General features: G+C 32.9%; 1 protein-coding gene across 10 annotated transcripts in view; it reads right to left on the bottom strand.

Moving 5' to 3' along the window:
• The window catches only part of SLC4A10 (solute carrier family 4 member 10), a 320,600-nt gene that overhangs the window by 101,128 nt on the left and 199,055 nt on the right, over positions 1-20,417 (bottom strand). For 5 of the 10 annotated variants that reach the window (XM_056110433.1, XM_056110436.1, XM_056110435.1 and 2 more), the window contains 3 exons: positions 11,796-11,984; positions 3,042-3,133; positions 1,999-2,088 (listed from right to left, as the gene is read on the bottom strand). In XM_056110433.1, the coding sequence (XP_055966408.1) occupies positions 1,999-2,088; positions 3,042-3,133; positions 11,796-11,984 (371 nt within the window). The remainder of the gene's footprint in view (positions 1-1,998; positions 2,089-3,041; positions 3,134-11,795; positions 11,985-20,417) is intronic. The other 5 variants (XM_056110432.1, XM_056110438.1, XM_056110431.1 and 2 more) reach the window with 3 other exon arrangements.

The following is a 20,417-nucleotide window of genomic DNA, read 5'->3' as shown; positions in this document are numbered from 1 at the left end:
TGGAATATACAGATAAAAACTTAAATGGACAAATTAAGTCTAAAGACTAGCTGAACTTTGATCGGTCCTACAAAAATGAAACCAATAGGGTAAGAAACTTTAATTCAACTTTCAAAAAAAAACATGATTAAAACTTGTTTTCATAATAATTGTTCTGGAACCTGAAAGATAGTATCCAGCAGGTAGGAAATTTGCCTTGAGTGTGGCTGACCCCAGGTTGGATCCCTGTCCTCATATAGTCCCGAGCCCTGCCAGGAGTGAACCCTGAGTGAAGAGCAAGGAGTAAGCTCTGAGAACCACAATATGTGGCACCCAAAATAACAACAAAAACAATAATAAATTATAATTGATCATATTGGTGTTTTCCAAGTCCTACAAATTTGTCCTCCAGGATCATAAAATTATAGCAACACTGTCCTCCCGTTGTTCATCAATTTGCTCGAGTGGGCACCAGTAACGTCTCACAACAAATTGTGAGACTTGTTGTTACTGTTTTTGGCATATTGAATACATCGCGGATAGCTTACCAAGCTTAGCCGTGCAGGCGAGATACTCTCAGTAGCTTGCCAGATGAGAGGGATGGAGGAATCATATCCGGGTCGGCCACGTGCAAGGCAAATGCCCTACCTGCTGTGCTATCACTCCAGCCAAGTGGTCTAAGGTGCCAGACTCAAGTTCATAAAATTATAGACTTAATTTTTCCACACACACAAAAGAACTAAAGGCAAAAATTAATTTAAATCTCTCAGAACTCATTCAATAAATATAACCAAAATGTTCAAAACCCTATAGAACTAGTGGAAGTTAATATCTACTAAATTCTGGCCTAGTTTTTTTAAACAAATTTTGACTATTTCCACTGATTAACAACAATGATATTAGTAATAATGAGCCAGAGACCTCAGTGGGTGGGAACACAGATTTGCATGCAGGAGGCCCAGGTCCAATCCCTAAGTACCAAGCAGGAATAGTCTCTGAGCACCACTGGGTGTGGACCCAAAATAGTACTAATTCTTATCATTTCATTTAAAAACTAGTATTTGCTCCATTTCCATCAGGCACTCTATATCATTTAATTTTCAACAGAAAATAGCATTATTTTGCAATTCAAAAGTAAACTATTCTGAATAGTTTATCCAGGAAGAATAAACTATTAAATTCTGTGTGAAGTCTAGTTATTCTATTTACTGTAAGAAATACTTTATGCCAAGTGGCTAAAACCTGTAGACTACTCATAAAACTACCACACTTGGTTCTTTGAATAAGCAAAATGTTACACGTGAACTTAAATGCTAGCATTACTTATAACAGTATCAAGTATTGACTAAGAAACACTCCAAAAAGTCAGAAGATTTCCAAGACAGTATTTAAATGCCAGAGGCAGAAATTTGCCTAATTTGCCTAATTTGAATGTAGTGATTGTAGATGCAATAAGGAAGAAAAGTTCTAAAGGGGAAAAAAATCTATTTTTTCAGCATACTGTAGCTGTTTGGAGGAACCTGAAGGTGTCTGCAGTTTCCTCTTGGCAATCTTCATTTTCTTTCAAATGTGATAAAGCATATTTGAAAATTGCAAAGATAGGTCAAACAATTAAATGCAAAATGATACGAAGATACAAAATCAATGTCAAAAGGCTATAGCTTTTAAAAAGTTAAAAGGTAATTTATCTGAAAGGATGAGATTTATTATCATTATTTTTGAGAATGTTAACTTTGCTCTTGTTATACTGTTAATGCTTATAAAATAAGTAAGCAATGTGCATGTCACTGCTTTCAAATATTGTTATAAATGAAGAACATCAAAAGTTAAATGTATGGTAGTTTGTGACAATTTTATTCCTTCTGCAGATGAATGAAGATGTAATGTTTTGAAAAGATATTTTTTTTTAGAGCAGCAAATGGAATACATTTGAACTTGCTTAGTAATTGAGTGGCATGACTCCAAAGGGTGAAATGAGCTTTGAACCACTGTAGAAACAGAGTCCAGGTATGCCCTCACCTCTCTCTCTTGCGGGTGTGGAGGTCCTTTTTCATGCTTTTGTTTCATCCCACATGGACTAGTGTGCCCCTTTTGTTGGCCTCCCAGTCCCTGCACGCATAATTAACAGACTTAAGCTGGTACACCATGCTCAGAGACATCACCAGGCACCAGAGGGAGAGCATGCACACACACAAAAAAACTAGCACTAGACCATTAGGCACTGGCGGAGAGACTGAAATAGCAACAAGGATCTGGTGGCTATTAATCTTTTCTTGAAGGTTGATGGAGGCTACTCCCACTCCCATCTCTTTTCACAATGTTATAATCATTGCCAGTGATAGGGCTTGATGGAAAAAAGAATTACTATTGTTTGAGCCACTTAGATAAAGATAATATTAATCCCCCTTATTTGGGGTAAATACTGAAAGCATTCTTTCCAATTTCAGTGATTGTTTGCCATAGCACACACATGTCAGGAATTTGCTAGTGAAAATCACATGATTTTCACCGGCTATTTTTTTAAATTTATGAATATATTCAAGTAGTGATTTTGTTTGAACAGTCTCCATATTAGCTATAATCTTCAAAGGAGATAGTCTTTATTATCTTTTTTCTTCCAAAACTTGGCTCCATTTTACATTATTCTAGTAATTCCTTGGACTAATACCATTCTCTGAACTATGACAGTAAGGTTTTATGAGATTTACTTTTATACAAATATATAAAAGTGGTTTTGGGGAAAAACTAGCAAGAGTTTTGAAGAATAAATTATTAAATTCTACGTGGTCTAGTTATTCTTTGTACTGGAATAGATACTTTATGCCAAGTGGCTTAAACCTGAAAACTACTCATAAACTACTCATACAAGTTATACAGGTGGTTCTGTGAATAAGCAAAATGTTACATGTGAACATAGATGTTAGCACCACTTATAAAAGTATCAAGCACTAAGAAACAAAAAAATGTGCATGCAAAAGTTGTGTCAACATTCCTTAAAATGGGTAATGCTTTCTAGTATTAATTCAGTGGCTTACTTAAATAAGAGGAAGAAAAAAGCTTACCTTGCTAAAATCAACGGTGCTGTTTTCCCTGCTCACATCATTTTTATTTTCAACACAGGCTAAAGCAGATTGAGGAGAAACAACCTGACCTGCTAAAAGAGATTGTTATTACAGAATACAAATAGTTACTTACATAATTGTGACATGAAGTGAGATATGATTTAAACTAGACTAACAGATTTCTTAATGAGTTTATGAGGTAAGCATGAAGGGCCAATATAAATTGATCTATGTCAATACAAAAACTTCTCATCAATAACAGATAGAAATGGGAGAATACAGTAAAAAAAAAAGTCAACCAAATCTCAGGCAAAAATTTTAAGTGGTCATTCTGAATAAACAAGATTGCCTATAAAAATATGTCTATCTCATCATGATTTTGAAATATCATTAACCTATACATTTTGTCTATAGCATAATATATTTAATACATGTATTGGGAGAGAAAACTGACATATTTTATGATTTAGGCTTAGAGCTTAGACAGAAGAATTGGACATGAAAAGTTTATAAAAGGCTAGGAGATGGTCAAGTGGTAAAGCACATACTGAGCATATGTAATGTTAATGTTAATCCCAATAACAGGGCTCCCAAGTACCACCTGGAATAAACTTGCTAGGCCCCAAATTTTGCTCTGTGTGGCCACTATAAAAGGGAGATGAATATTATTTTTGAAAAATATCCATAATATCTATATTTCTATCACCTATGAAAAAATAAACAAGAGAAAACTTGTTTGACAAGAACTTTTAAGAGATTTTCATATGAGAGTTTCATTAAAAAATACATTTACCTCACATATTAGGAACAATGTAAATGTGACTTTATGATTGTTCAATTCAGTGGCACAGCCTACTGATACTGGTCTGCATGAGAAAAGATAATATATCTGAATTGTATTTGTTTTCCATTAACACTAACTGGAAATCTAATTATTTTATCATCTTTATTCAGTTGTAAAGATTATGGTATTTTGTAAAGATTACGTAAAGATAATAGGAAAGATTATGGTGTTAAGTAAAAAGTAGAGTTAGAAATTTGACAATGATTAGCAAAGGTTTAGTCATTGTTAAAAAAAATCTTTGCAGTCTTAACGCATCTGATATCTGTCCATGTTTAACAATTGATTGAAGAAAATTAAAGGATCTTGAGAATATTTCTTTTCTAATCACTCCATGGCCTTCCAGGTTACTTTTTTCTGGGAAATGAGTGATGACTTTCATAAGGAACATATTTGTGAAGATTGTTATTCAGTGAATCCAAATTATAACTCTGATTCACAGTAGTTTTGGACATTTGAAATGCTCTTTCTTTCTACCTAACTCTTCTGCATAAAAACTAACCTTATTCAATGTTTAATAACAGACCCATCTCCAATTTCTGCTGTCTGCACTTAATTGAATTTCTCCAAACCATTAGTGAATGCACAAACAAAACTTTTATTTAAATTCAATTACTCTTTGGTAACTTGAAATATATTAAATATGACTAAAAATACAATATTTTTAAATAATACTATACTTTTGCTCTGGGGATAATAAACTTCTCATTGAGGGGTCATTTATTAATAAAAACATTTTTTATAATTTAAATTTGCTGTACTGTCAGAATTGAATGAGCTTAAGATTACTTGGAAATTTCTGTATTTCTCTGCTTTTACTAAATATAGCACAAGAAAACATTTGGTAAAGATTTAAAATGTAACTCTTTAAAGTGAATTCACCTCAAACCAAATATACAAATTCTACTTATAGCATATTCCAAGTAACACAGACTAGAGAAATGACAGATTTAAGTTGCATCAAATATTTTTATTCTCCCATTTCTAATTGCAGTGTGCAGCTATGACTGTGAATTGTTCATTAGCAGCCATTTAATTTATCATTCTCAAAATAATAAGTGTAATTTTTAAAAAACCTTTTACATAATGCATTTGTGTTACTAACAGATGTCTTCAATCACCAGTTTCACATCATTTCTCCATATTTTCGTAAGTTAGAACGTTATATTTAAACCTAAATTTACTGAATATTCTGTAAAATTGACTAATTAAATTCAAGGCATGAAAAATTATATAAACATATATCTGATTTCTTGTAGTGATTTGCTTCATATACTATTAAAGTACATGAAAAATAGTTTGATCAAACACATACAAAAGGAGAGTCAACATAAAGCAAATAACCAATTTTGAAGAGACTGAATTGAATAGTAACTAAGACATGATTTCAAATTTGAAAAAAAACAAATAGTGCGTTCCATATACATATATTAAAAAAGAATTATTTTATAAATTAGCTTCAAGTCATGCAACATATTTTCAACATTGACACTTGCAGTTCTTCATATAGTTTTAGAAAGCACATGAATTACAGTCTAATGAACTACTGGGTATCTCATAAATTAATTTTTATACCACTCATCAACTACAATATTTATTTTAAAACTAATTTAAATTTTCTTTTGTATTCTCCATTTTGTTAGTTCAGCTTTGGCCCATAATCATCAGTGCTCAGGTATTATTCCTGGTTCTGTACTCAGGGATCTCTGCAGGGCTCAGGGAACCATGCACAATGTCAGGAGCTAAAACCCACTCAGTAAGTGCCTTACCCACTGTACTATCTCTCAGACCTTAAATACTTATTTCTTTAGGTTATTCCAAATATTACATATCAGAAGAAGGTAATAGAATGGATTTCAAAATTATTTTTAATTGATTGTTACATAAGAAATGTTAGTAAACTAGGTTCAGAAAAGACATCCTAATTTTCCCAATGACGTCTAAACCAATAGCAATTTATAAAAAGACAAATTTCATGTACAAGATTCCATTCTAACCAGATATGGATGTTTTTCATTTCAAAAAAATCCAAAAAAATTGCTATTATATCTTTGCCCCACAGGCAAAATAATATATAGTTGGAATTCACCATTCATATATGCGTGGAAGCTTTATAAATGTTAACTATTTGTGGTTTTGTTTCTAATTACTATGCTACACCTATAAACAAAAATTCTTCATTCATTTCTTTCTCCTTTTTATAAACCTATTTCTCTCTTTATTATTTCTGAGGATCCCCAAGCACTGATCAGGAGGTTCAGGGGCTATTAACAGCTATACTCAGTCAATTGGACCAGAAGGTTCAAAGCTAGGGATCAAGGATGTAGCCATGGCGACTAACAGGGCCTAGGTGCTGTGGGTAGGTCATGTGTTTTTTGGAATGGAACTGAGATCCTACACAAGCAAAGCATGTTCCCTTCACACTTATACTATCTCCTTTGCCCCCTCTTCTATATTTTATTTTCACTTTCACACAGGTCACTAATTATTTTAATACATCCGATAAGTGGATGCCATTACAATGTTTAATTCCATGAATTATTATTATATCTAAATAATTTGAGGGATCATATTACTATTATTAAGAAAGGATATTTAGTAACTCAGCAATGATAGCACTCTCCAGGTAATTATTTGATAACTGATGATAAGTATTATTTACTGGAAGTAGTATTTACTGGAAAGTATCTGAATATTCAAATTAAACATTCAAGAAATATAACATCTTCTTTAGCTATTTATTATAATTGTTTTCCAAGCTTTTAAACATAAATTGCTTATCACCTTAAATCCAAATTTCTAATACTTATTATAAATATCATTAAATAAAGATGCTATTAAATAATAGCATGTAGCATTCAGATTAGTCACTGAATTTTCCTGAATTAAGTTTTGCCCCTGGACCTCTTTGCAGAAGTCATATGTCAGTTATCTAAAAAAAAGTTGCCTTAGAGCACCTGTTTTAGAAGGGACAAGAATAGGATAAAATTATGAGTAATTTGGTGATTAGATAAGAAAAGTTTTTCTTTTCTTCTACGGAAATCATAATTTTTTTACTAAGTCTGCTGTACAACTGGAGTAATCATATCCCTCATCATAAGTTGTGGGGAGGAAAGTGAGATTACATCAGGAAGATCATATCATGACCTTAAGTGATGTTAATATCATTAAAGTATTGTTACTATTTAAATATAACTATAAATATGTTCTCAAATCATCTGCCAAATATTTTGCAAATTCATGTAAGTCTCTGCCTATAATTTTCTTTTTTAAATAAATTATGAACACCATTATTGGAAAACGGTAGCTTTTAAGTTTCTGTTTGGCCAAATTCAAATCAATAGTAGCAAATATATACATATATATATATATCTAAAGCATATCAGTATTCACTACTGATGAATCCACCGAAAATCATGTGTAATAGAAGGAAACTGGGATGAAGACATAAAGTACATTATTATTAACCTAGAGACCAAGCTGGTTTACACTACCTCAGAAACCTTCAATGCATTTAGAGTACCCAAAGGTTAGGAGATGAGGGAGGTACAGAGATGAGATGAGCCTGTTAGAGACAGACACAAGACAGAGCAAAATAAAGAAATAGAAAGATGAATGACAAGGTTACAAACATGTGCAACAATACATTTACTCATGGGAATAAAAAATATGAAGAAAGAAAGACCAAGTATTTAGAAAGTGTTGATTAGGTGAACGATACTTCAAAAACATGAAAGATATGTACATAACTGGGAGGAAAATAGTATGCCTTAAAATAATCCATGTAATATAAGAAATAACAAATTTAAATACACTTAGAAATATTTTTGCTGTTAAGAGTCTTGACATTCCAAAACACAGTAGAAACAATACAGCCTTGTCAACAATGTCACCTTGGTTTTGGTTGACGATCTTTTTTGGTACAGTGGAAAATACTTTCATCATACAATATCAAATTCTATCATTTTTATGAATCTTTAAATATGTGTATAATATAATTAATTATAGCTATTTTTCTTTTAAAAAGACCATTAAGAGGGTCAATTTTTAAACTCTAGTATTTTATGACACCACAGTATTTTAAAACACAAGATGGCATCTAAATATCTAAACACACACAAAAACACCATGCATCAAAAAATGAAACCACATTTGTAAAAGAAGTGATTATAAAATAAACTGACCAAAAAAAAGTCATAAAATTTATTCACAATACATACATGATGGCTCACATAAAAGGTCAATGTATATCCAATCCATATTATAAATCAATATTACAGCCCATTCTTATCTAATTCATAGCCAGTATATATTTTCTTAAATATAAATGTGTTACAGTCTGTAACTTTAGGAGTAAATCAGAGACCTCACACTCTAACTCATTTTGAGATTCTAAATAAAGTTATAGCTGGAAAGTCTTAAGATTAGGAGGGAGAAAACTATATGCAAAGAAATTTTAGAAAAGAAAAACTGAATGAAGACACCCTACTTCTAAAGAAACTAAGAATTCTAAACATATTTTAAATATAAAGTTTGTCACAAGGATAATGATATATTATACTAGACTTTAATCCAAATGTCCTCTAATGTAATTGAACATATGACCTAAATGATAAAATTGATACTTTTTGTTTTATAGATTATTTAATACTAGTCTTTGTTTTTTTTAAAAAAATTCTGCTAGTTTCTTTTACTTATTTTAAAATTCTAAATATATTTACTTTTACTACTTCTCACCCATATCCTTTTCAACGTTCTAATGTTAAAGAAAATATTGCTTTTCTATTATTTTTGCTGTTGTTTTGCCAAATGTAACTGTCACTTTTTATTGAAACATCAGAATCAGACATTTAATTCTCACAGTTTTGATGCTTAATGAAAAGTGAAAGTTAAACACAGCATGGTAGCATTAAAATTGCATGGTGAATCAATAGCATCTTGCATCTTAGCCCTTAAGAGAATGTGTAGAACATGGAAAAATAATTAAACGAAGGTAAAGCTAGTGTATTTGAAGGTGAGATTGACAAATTGCTACAAATCACTAAAATATGTTATAAGCTATAAATAGTGTGGATTTAGGAGGAGAAATATTCTTTTTACAAATGTAATCTATAAAATGGGGGAGATTCACATTAAAAATATAATTTCAATGTTTAGTTCTTATGACTACTACCGAGGGTGCATGCTTAAGGAACAAGTCAATTAAGGAAGTAGAAGCTTATTCTGCTTGGCTCTTTCAAACTTTACATAAACATCCATTCATTTCTGAGGAAATTCCAACTGCTTCATCTCCAAATTGTAAAAGTATATCCTTACACAAGAGAAAGTTTATTTGAAATGATCTGTCTCAAGTTTCTCGAAAGTATTCACTCTATTTAAATCCTATTTTATAACTTTATAAAGAAAAAGTCCATTTTTTTCATAGAATACTAAAATGAATTTTAGAAAGTAATAAGAATGCTATTTTTAAAAAATAAGTATTAATTTTTCTCTTGGCTGTCTTAAATACCTTTTATATATCTTCATACTATTGTACAGGAATTACATTTCTATTGCATACTTTGAAATAGATTGTAAAATCTATATTTATGGCAATGAATTTTAATTTGTTTGTTTATCCAGAGTTTGTCAGTTTTTTGAGTTCATAAGTAGATTGAGAAACTTAGTAATAAAGGTCTTTCACACTTTTTCCCACTTCTGGGTAGGAAATTTATTTCTAAATTGGTGAAGACTACACATATTTTCAGAATTCTCAACACACATAATTATGCAAAGTGTGTGAGGAAGCAAAACAGTCACAAGGAGGTGTTATAAACTTAGGCTTAGAGTACAACTTCTGACAGCATACTCTACAACAATACTTAATTGGATATAAGAATCTTATTAAAAATGTTTCCAAAAAAAAAGTTTCCAAGTTTTTATTACCCTAACGTATGCTACAAAAGGATCTGATATGTTCAGATAAAGGCTGATTGTACAGATGGTGACAGAATCACTTCAGATCTAATCATATTCTAGCTTTTAGAAAAACTAAGCCATTGCCTGAACAAGACAAAAAAGCAGCCTCTCAGAAAACTTTTTATCTATAAGAATCTATTTGTATACTTGTGATTTATGTTTGTAATTCTAGTATCTCCTGCTTTAGCAGACACGTAAAGCAGTAGCAAATAGTGTGTCAAAGTCTACAGAATATTACAATAAACCCAGTAATTTCAGTATATTTTTCCCTCAAAAAATGACAAAATTATTTTATAATAAAAATTATCACAATAAAAGTTGAGTTATAAATTTTGGATAGTTTATGACACAAGATCTTGAATTTTTGAATAAACACATCCTTCTTATAGAATTTTATTACTTGATTTCCAATAAAATCTGAAATGAAAGAGTAGCTTATTTTATGTTTATATCTATAGGGCATTCATTAGACCTAGTTCAAGTAAATATTTTAATAAGGTCTTCGAATTTACACTGTTGTGTAAATACAAAAGTTAGTGTAAATTTTATTAATATTATCTTACCAAAAATTATTTTTGCATAATATATTTTAATCAAAGAATTTAAAATTAAAATATATCATAAATATATGCTACAATTCAAAGCATGATATAATTCTCAAAATATCTGTTGAATCTATAAATACAAATTTATATAAACCATGAAGTGCTCATGATACATTCACTGAACTTAATATATGCATAATTACACACTCAAAATGAAAATGACACTGATTGTGAAAGAAGGGTCTTTTAAAACCTAAAGAGCTTCTCAAAATTCATTTTGCCATTACTAATTAATTTTATGTTCTAAGACAATAGTAATAGTACTACCTTCAGAATTTATTAAAGCATTTTTATTGATTTTCATATATAGTATTTAGTTGCATGAAACTTGTAAATAAATATCTAAAGGAAATTCATTTTCATGCATTTGTATTTAAAATTTTTCTGAAACCTTTGAAAATAGAAGTGAAGCTACATAGGACATTACACTCTATCAATATATATGCTTCAGTCCATTTGTGAAAATCTATCATCATTATAAAATATGTGAAAATACTTTTAAATTAATTTTTTCTTTAAATAGGGAACTTTTATGGTTGGTAGAAGTTAACAATTTTAAGACTAATTAAAAATGACAATAAGAGATTAAATAAGCAATTTCCTTATATAAATGATAATGGGACAAATGTGACCAAGTAGAGAACAAAACACAGAAGTGATAAAATGAGTCTTACGATCATACCATAGGCAATAATTCATTATTGCTAGAAAAAAAAGAAGGCCATCTATATTGGTAAGCAAAAATGTTAGAGTGGGGGGGATTTGTGGGCATTAAAAATGCAATATTACCAGTAGCAATGAACCCATGAACTGCAAATGAGGCTAATACAGTCAGGAGAGTTAATGAAATCTGTTGATTATGAACAACATGAAACCAATATAATTATTTCCACAAACACTAAATATTGTTTCTCATTATTTGTTTTAAAAGACCATTTATGGCAGTGTTTTTAACCTTGTTACACATGGGAACCAGCATCTTTTCACGCACAGGCAGCTGAAAAACCACTGATGCAGAGTCAAAGTATTACATTACATTTTCAAGATATGATGAAGGCTAGGATCTTGTTTGGGATATAACTGATGCTCAATCAAGTTTGCAATTTTTGAGATCATAACTACTTATTAGATAAATGTTTATCTTACATTCTTATATTGCCATTTTCTAAAACTTAAATTCTCTATTAAATTTAATTTGATGCTCAGTGATTTGAAAAAACTATATATATGAAAAATTCTACTAAAATAATATGAAGCTCATTATATCATAATTAAAATATTTTAAAGGTCCAGAAGCACTTTGATAATTCAGAGAACTATAATAGGCAAACACAATAAAGAAAAAATTACCATTTTTATCCATGGAATTTGGTTCTGATTGTTTCTTGCCAATATCAGCAAATGAGCGAACAATGGGAATTCTGTTGGTAAGTTTTTTCTGATTCTGGTGGTGATGCTGTTTCATCAGTGCCTCATGGACTCTATGGCGAACATCCTCATTAAGCTGACCTGAGCTCACTTGTTGGTCAAGGACCATATCTGAAGAGGCAAGGCAGGAAGATTAATGCAGATTTCCTACTCTCAGTCATCAGTGACCCACTGACTCGAAACATGGCTAATCTAGATAATACTCCATCATGAGTTATAAATGAATCCCATTAAACATCTCTAAGCATAGTCTCAGAACGTTCACCTTACTTTGTAGAAAAGCTGTTCAAAAAGACTTGATAACTTTGTTTTATTATAAAATATCCCATTTTAATAAATAATGATTTTTTAAAATTTTTATTAGTGAAAATAATGATATTTTAGAGTACTATGTTTCAAATGGACTGGAGAGATAGCACAGAGGGTAGGGCGTCTGCCATGCACACGGTCGACCCGGGTTCAATTCCTCCATCCCTCTCAGAGAGCCCGAAAAGCTACCGAGAGTATCCCGCCCGCACAGCAGAGCCTGGCAAACTCCCCGTGGCATATTCGATATGCCAAAAGCAGTAACAACAAATCTCACAATGGAGATGTTACTGGTGCCTGCTCAAGCAAATTGATGAACAACAGGACAGTGCTATGGTGCTACAGTGCAGTGCTGTTTCAAATAGACATAATTACATTGAGAACAGAGAGCTTTGTGTTCCCCTATTATTCATACTAATGAGAAGAAATACTAGTAAAGTTACAGAAATATGACTAGCCTGTTAGAAGTTGGGAAGTGGTTTCATACTTCTATTTTAATAAGAATTTTCTTAAATTTTTGGTAGAGAATAATTTGCTTGTTTCTTCTTTAAATTCGATCATTGTATAATTGAAACCCAAGCACAAAAATGTGTAAGTCTGCAACTGTACTTCATTATGTCTCACTATTAAAAATTTTTTTAATAAAAAAAATCTATCAGTGAAAATAAGATGCTTAGAGACCCAAGCAGCTTACATTTTGAAGAGTGAACAACTCATATCGACATAAAATCAATTCTCTTAAATATCTCTTGAAACATGTTTATATTAAAATGGTCTTCTAAGGAACCTTCAACCATTCTCCCTTAAAGATTTAAGGGGGTGCAAATCTCTAGGGGGGAATATGATATATGTAGGCAGGTAGTCAGGGAAAGGCCCTCAGCAATGAAACTTAAGTCCACAGAAATTCTGGGAGGAAAATCCTAAGACTGATCCACCCTGTGGATACAGAAAACAGATCTGATTGGACCTTCAGCAGACCCTGAGAAGATTGAACCCCTCCCCAAGAAATTCCTCAAACCCTTGGATGTCTCCCTTAATCTGATTAAAATGTGATCCAGCCTGGAGAAGGGCCAATAAAAGACACCTTTGACAAAGTAAGGGCGCACATATGCTGCAGGAGTCCTTGTGCTGCTTGCACCCGCGAGGCCAAGCACATGTGGTACCTGAGCAAATGTGTCACCCGCATCTCCCCTCTTGAGATGTGTACTTTTATGCTTTCCTATCTAACACTGGGATGTGTGTAGGGGCTCTCTCCATCCTTGGAGAAGTCTGCGTTCTCTCTTGAGAGTGTTAGTCTGTCTCTCTTACTCTTCACTCTCTCCCAATTTCTCTTCCTCTTTCCCTTCAAAAATCCTCCAAATAAAATCTGTTTTACTTCAATAAATAAATTAATTAATTAAAATAAAATGGTCTTCTCGAGAGTTCAGAAAGCTGTAATGAAATAGATTTATATTTCTATATATAATGTCAAAAATGTCAATAAAACTGGTAGACTTTTAAAGTTTCCTGGTAATATAAATCTCAGTTTAACTAATCTGCTTTTAATAGTCAGATATTACCTGACCTTTGGAGCAGAGCCTTCTTACATAATGCAGATCATCATAAATAGCCATCTATGACTTTACACTGGATTTTAAGATTATCAATAATTCCTTACAAAACTTTTTTCTTCAGTGTGAAAGGAAAATAAATCAAGGGAACATCTTTTAATCACTCTATCACATCCTAGCTGTGTGACTTAGTGAAAAAGAGAAACCTCTGCCTAACTTGTAAAACAGAGATTATCTGTCTTTAATGATATTTCAAGACTGTCACTGTCCTCCTGTTGTTCATCGATTTGCTTGAGCAGGCCCAGTAATGTCTCCATTGGAGACTTTGTTGTTACTGTGTTTGGCATATGAATACGTCACGGGTAGCTTGCCAGGCTTTGCTGTGCGGGCGAGATACTCTTGGTAGCTTGCCGGGCTCTCCAAGAGGGGTGGAGGAATTCAACTACAAACATAAAATATGCTATGTAATAATTGGAATATTGAATAACTCAGTAAATATTTCCCGGAACAACATTGTTCCTATAACTTCCATAAAACCCATCTCAGGTTTGAATTTTGTGGTGGTTTTAATGCATTCACCTCTATTTTATAACCGTATATCAAATGGAAGACATTTGGGTTTCGAATTCAAACCTGAGAAAACCCAAATAAAACTACATAAAACAATGAACTTTATTGTCTCACATAACAGAAACATGGAAGTTCGACTTGCCCTAATTCTCTGTGATTCTTCCAGTTTCCTCTTTCGAGTGTGATTTTCCTTAAAGTCAAAGTTTTCAATGGCAAAAAAAGAAATATCTATCTTTGATTTTTTTTCTATAGATTGCTGTATGTTGTGACTTTATTTTAAAATAAAAGTTCCCTCTTCTCTGCCCCGGGGAAAAATAAAAACTCTAAATTCAATTGACAGCCCATTCATACTGGTCAGGGAGACAGGATTCCCATAATTCACTTAGACTAATCAAAATATGTCCTTTGGTTTTCAGTTTCCTAAATTCAGTTTCCTAAACAAAAAGTTGAGAAACTTTTTGTCTATAATGGGTAAGATAATAAATATTTTAAGCTTAGTGGTCCTTATGATCTTGCCACTAGTATTTATCTCTGCGTTTAAGGCATTAAAGCACCAATAAATAACATGTATACAATGGAAACAGCTGCATTTTAATAAAACATTTATGGAAACTAAAATTCTAATTTCATATAATTTCACAAATAGTATTAGTAATTTTATTATCTTTCAATCATGATAAAGATAACAATCATTCTTAGTTCATTAATCTTACAAAATTAGCAGCGGGCAATATCTTTAACACAGAGAGTAAACTTAGCTCCATTGCTTGTTTCCAAGAAAACTAGTTTGAATGCACCTTTTAAAGTTATTCATAACTTTCATTTTAATTGCTTACTTAGTCCTTTCCAATTATGAAAAGCACAATATTACAGAACAATATTTTAATCTATATATTAATTCTTAAGATACCAGAGGTTAAATAGTTCTGTATTAATTTGAGAAAAAAACAAATTGTCAATCTATGTGACTTCACAATAAAATCCTGCTAAAATAGGAAACTAAATAAAATATATATTATATACCTTGTAATGGAAGTCATGAATTAGATTATTTAGATACCAATAGTAAATGATTAGATGGCAATTTCTTCTGGAACCCATGATGTGTAACCCAAGTTCAGTATTTAAAAAAATAAAACTTTTGTTTAGGGGCAAAACAAAAATGGTGATGCTCAGCATTTACTCTTGGCATTACATTAAGACATCACTCCTGGCAGGGCTCAGGGATGATATGAAGTGCTGAGGATTGAATCTGGATTGGTTGTGTGCAAGGCAAATACCCTACCTGATGTACTATCTCTCCAGCCACCAAGTTCAGTATTCTAATAAAACCAAAATCTGGGCTGTATAGATAGTACAGTGGGTAGGGCACTTGCCTTGCATGTGTTCTGACCCAGGTTCAATCTCCGACATCCCATATGGTCCCCTGAGCACCACCGGGAGAAACTCCTGAGTGCAGAGCTAAGAGAAATCACTGAGCATCACCATATGTGATTCAAAAAAATAAAAGTCAAAAGAAAAAATCAATCATGTAATAAAACATGTACTAGGTGGTAAAAGGTAAAGGTAAAGGCCCTCCCGTTGATCGTCGATTTGCTCGAGCGGGCCCAGTAACGTCTCCATTGGAGACTTTGTTGTTACTGTGTCTGGCATATCGAATACTCTCAGTAGCTTGCCGGGCTCTCCGAATGTACTAGGTGATGTTTTTTAATTCTTACCAAAGTATAATCTTTCCAAACTTCTGCACTACAAAACCTGCTAAATTACTAACCTCAGTTTGTTTGTTTGTTTGTTTTTCAAAAGTTACACTTTACTAGAAGTTAATTGTTTTCTTCTAGCTAGCAGGTGATTTTTCTATACATGAAATAAAAGCTACAGAGAAAACAAATTAATTATTTGTTTGCAGTAGTGATTTTATGCTTTGCCCTTGTGCTTAGAGTAATATTGTGATTGTTGGCGGTTCATGTTGCTATGAATTTTTTTTTAATTTTATTATTTTTTTATTAGTGAAGCACCATGAGGTACAGTTATAGACTTACAAATTTTTGTGCTTGGGTTTCAGTTATACAATGATTTTTTAAGGAAATATCTTTATTTAAAACAAATTACTTAAGAGACGGTAACAGAAAAAAAAACTCATCAATTCATAAGTCACAGAAAATATACTGTAAACTTCTTTGCAATATAACAGCCCCAAATAATATCTTAGTGAACTGAAAAATGTTAATCTGGTTTAAGAATATAAAATATTAAGGTGAGTTCTAAACAGGAAAATAAGTTTGATTGACTAATTCTACATTGTTCTCAACACCACTAGGATATATATATATATATATATATATATATATATATATATATGTATCAAGCTTGAAAAGTAGAAAGGGATAATGGACTATAATGGCTTTGGGCTCAGAGTCAAATCCTACAATCTCAGTATGCTACAATGCTTAAATAATAGAGTCTAGCCTGCCAAAGCACAATGCCAGGATCTGGGCGATAAGAGAAGAAGCAAGAGAAAAAAGAAAAATAGGTCAGACTCGTCCAGCATTTAAACCAGTTCTATAAAAACTAGTATCATTTGTGTAAAAATCCCTCAGGAATGAAAAATTCTTTCTCACTCTAATCAGGTAATTATTTTATCAAAATCATTTTTGAATACTGAAAAGAAGTGACCATGATATTTTACAAATTCTATATAAAGCTCTGCCCTCTAAAGTTCATCCTGTAATGCTTTTTCCTTACAAAGACATTAACTTAACTTTTAAAGATGCTGAGAATGTGTGGGTAATAGGGAGTAGAGGTTAAATTCTACAGTCTGATTGGAAGCACTAAGAATTTGTATACTATAAAATACAAACTACTATGAGAATCTTTACTCACAGACCAAGGAATGTAGCAATATAGGCATATTAAACATACATGATTACTCACCTACACTCTAATGAGCAGATTATATTAGGAGGAACTATTTTTTTGATTCATGTATTTTAAACAAAGAAAGTCACATAGTGAGTTGGTATCTATAAGAAATCATTTGTTCACGGTACTAAATTGATTTTAGTTCTAATTTCTTCCCAATCCTTATTGACAGAATTAGGTTAAAAAGTATACACTGCCTAGGAATTATCTTCTTATTAACCTTCATAGTGTTTATTTTGAATAAATTAACATACAGCATGAAATTGCCTATACATTACACAAATATAATTAAGACACAATATTTAAAAAATAATCTATCAGAATATAGTTCACTGCCACTGTCACTGTCCTCCCGTTGTTCATCGATTTGCTTGAGTGGGCCCAGTAACATCTCCATTGTGAGACTTTGTTGTTACTGTGTTTGGCATATGAATATGTCACAGGTAGCTTGCCAGGCTTTGCCGTGCGGGTGAGATACTTCGGTAGCTTGCCAGGCTCTCTGAGAGGGGTGGAGGAATGGAACTCAGGTCGGCCCTGTTGGCCGCTTGCAAGCAAATGCCCTACCTGCTGTGCTATCGCTCCAGCCCATAGTTCACTAAGAAAATATATTTGGAAAGTTTCAGATTTGAAAAGGTTACATATATATATTATTTTTATTTATTTATTTTTGTGTCACACCTGGTGGTGCTCAGGGGATCATAAGAGTTGCTGGAAATTGAACCCGGGTTGGCCGCATGCAAGGCAAATGCCCTACCTGACGTGCTATTGCTCAGTCCCAGTTAAATATATTTTTAAGGAAGAAGCTTAAATTTATTGAGAGTTCTCTTAAACACTGGGAAATAGATATTTTAAAATTAATTTTATTCCAAAGAAAATCCTACTTTAATTACCAAAAATTCTTGATAGACCTGTCAGATACAAATGAGATTTTCTTGTAAGTCTACAAAAAGCTATTTTATTTTTTTTCCCTTTATTTTATTTTATTTTTTTTAAAGTTGTAGATTTACAATTTTTTGTGCTTTGGTTTCAATTATACAATGATCAGATACCCATCCCTCCACCAGTGCCCATTTTCCACCACCATGGATAATATCCCTCCCACCCCCATCCCCCCATCCCCCCTGTCTCTGTGGCAGGGCAATCCCCTGTGTTCTCTCTCTCCTTTTGGGTGTTGTGGTCTGCAAAAGAGGCATTGAGTGGCAAACATGTTCAGTCCATAGTCTACTTTCGACATGCATCTCCCCTCCTGGGAGAATCCTCCAAACATCCTTTATTTGGTGCTCCCTTCTCTATCTGAACAGCCCTTTCCTCTAGGATACCCGGCTGGCCTCTAAGTTATGGAGTAATCCTCCTGGTGCTGATCTCAGCTATTCTTGGGTATTAATCTCATACTTTGTTACTTTATATCCCCCAGATGAATGCAATCTTTCTATGTCTATCCCTCTCTTTCTGACTCATTTTGCTTAGCATGATACTTTCCATATTGTACCACTTGTATGTAAATTTCATGACTTCATCTTTTCTAAGAGCTACATAGTACTCCATTGTGTAGATGTACCAGAGTTTCTTTAACCAGTCATCTGTTCTTGGGCATTCAGGTTTCTTCCAGTTTCTGGCTATTGTAAAGAGTGCTGCAATGAACAAACAAGTGCAGATGTCACTTCGACTATACATTTTTGCCTCTCTGGGATATATTCCCAGGAGTGGTATTGCTGGGTCAAATGGGAGCTCAATTTCTAATTTTTTGAGAATCGTCCATACTGTTTTCCAGAAGGGCTGAACCAGTGGACATTCCCACCAACAGTGAAGGAGTGTCCCTTTCTCGCCACATCCACGCCAGCATCGGTTGCTTTTGTTCTTTTGAATGTGGGCCAGTCTCTGAGGTGTGAGATGGTATCTCATTGTGGTTTTGATCTGCATCTCCCTGATGATTAATGATGTAGAGCATTTTCTCATGTGCTTTTTTGCCATTCGGATTTCTTCTTTGAGAAAGTTTCTGTTCATTTCATTGCCCCATTTTTGGATGGGGTTGGATGTTTTCTTCTTGTGGAGTTTAACCAGTATTTTGTATATCCTGGATATCAACCCCTTGTCAGATGTGTATTCGGTGAATATCCTTTCCCATTCTGTAGACTGTCTTTGTATTTTGGTCACTGTTTCTTTGGAGGTGCAGAAGCTTCTTAGTTTAAGATAGTCCCATTTATCTATCTCTGTTTTCACTTGCTCGGCCAGTGGCGTGGCATCTTTGAAGATACCATTAGCTTCAATGTCATGGAGGGTTTTGCCAACTTTATCTTCAATGTACCTTATGGTTTCTGGTCTGATGTTGAGGTCTTTAATCCATTTTGATCTTACTTTTGTACATGGTGTTAGGCAGAGTTCTGAGCCTATTTTTTTGCATGTAGCCGTCCAGTGATGCCAACACAATTTATTAAAGAGGCTTTCCTTACTCCACTTCACATTACTTGCACCTTTATCAAAGATTAGATGAGCATATGATTGAGGAGAGATGTCAGTGTATTCAACTCTGTTCCATTGGTCTGCAGTTCTGCCTTTGTTCCAGTACCATGCTGTTTTAATTATTACTGCTTTGTAGTACAGTTTGAAGTTCGGGAGGTTGATTCCTCCCATTTTCTTTTTCCCAAGAAGTGCTTTAGCTATTCGTGGGGGCTTATTGTTCCATATAAATTTCAAGAGTGTTTGCTCCATTTCTTTGAAGAATGTCATGGGTATCCTTATAGGGATTGCATTGAATTTATACAATGCTTTCGGTAGTATTGCCATTTTGACAATGTTAAGTCTCCCGACCCATGAGCAGGGGATATCTTTCCATTTCCTCATGTCCTCTTTTATTTCCTGAAGTAGCGTTTTGTAGTTTTCTTTGTACAGGTCCTTTACTTCCTTAGTTAAGCTGATTCCTAGGTACTTGATTTTCTGGGGCACAATTGTGAATGGGATTGTTTTTTTCATGTTGCTTTCTTCTCTCTCACTGTTTGCATATAGGAAAGCCATGGACTTTTGGGTATTGATTTTATAACCTGCAACTTTACTATACGAGTCTATTGTTTCTAGGAGTTTTTTGGTGGAAGTTATTGGGTTCTCTAAGTAGAGTATCATATCATCTGCGAATAGTGTGAGCTTGATTTCTTCCTTTCCTACCTGAATGCCCTTAATATCTCAAAAAGCTATTTTAATAATT

The sequence above is a fragment of the Sorex fumeus genome, unplaced genomic scaffold (genome assembly GCF_029834395.1).
Source record: "Sorex fumeus unplaced genomic scaffold, SorFum_2.1 ptg000009l, whole genome shotgun sequence".
NCBI lineage: Eukaryota > Metazoa > Chordata > Mammalia > Eulipotyphla > Soricidae > Sorex > Sorex fumeus.
This window is presented reverse-complemented; position numbering and strand designations above follow the sequence as displayed.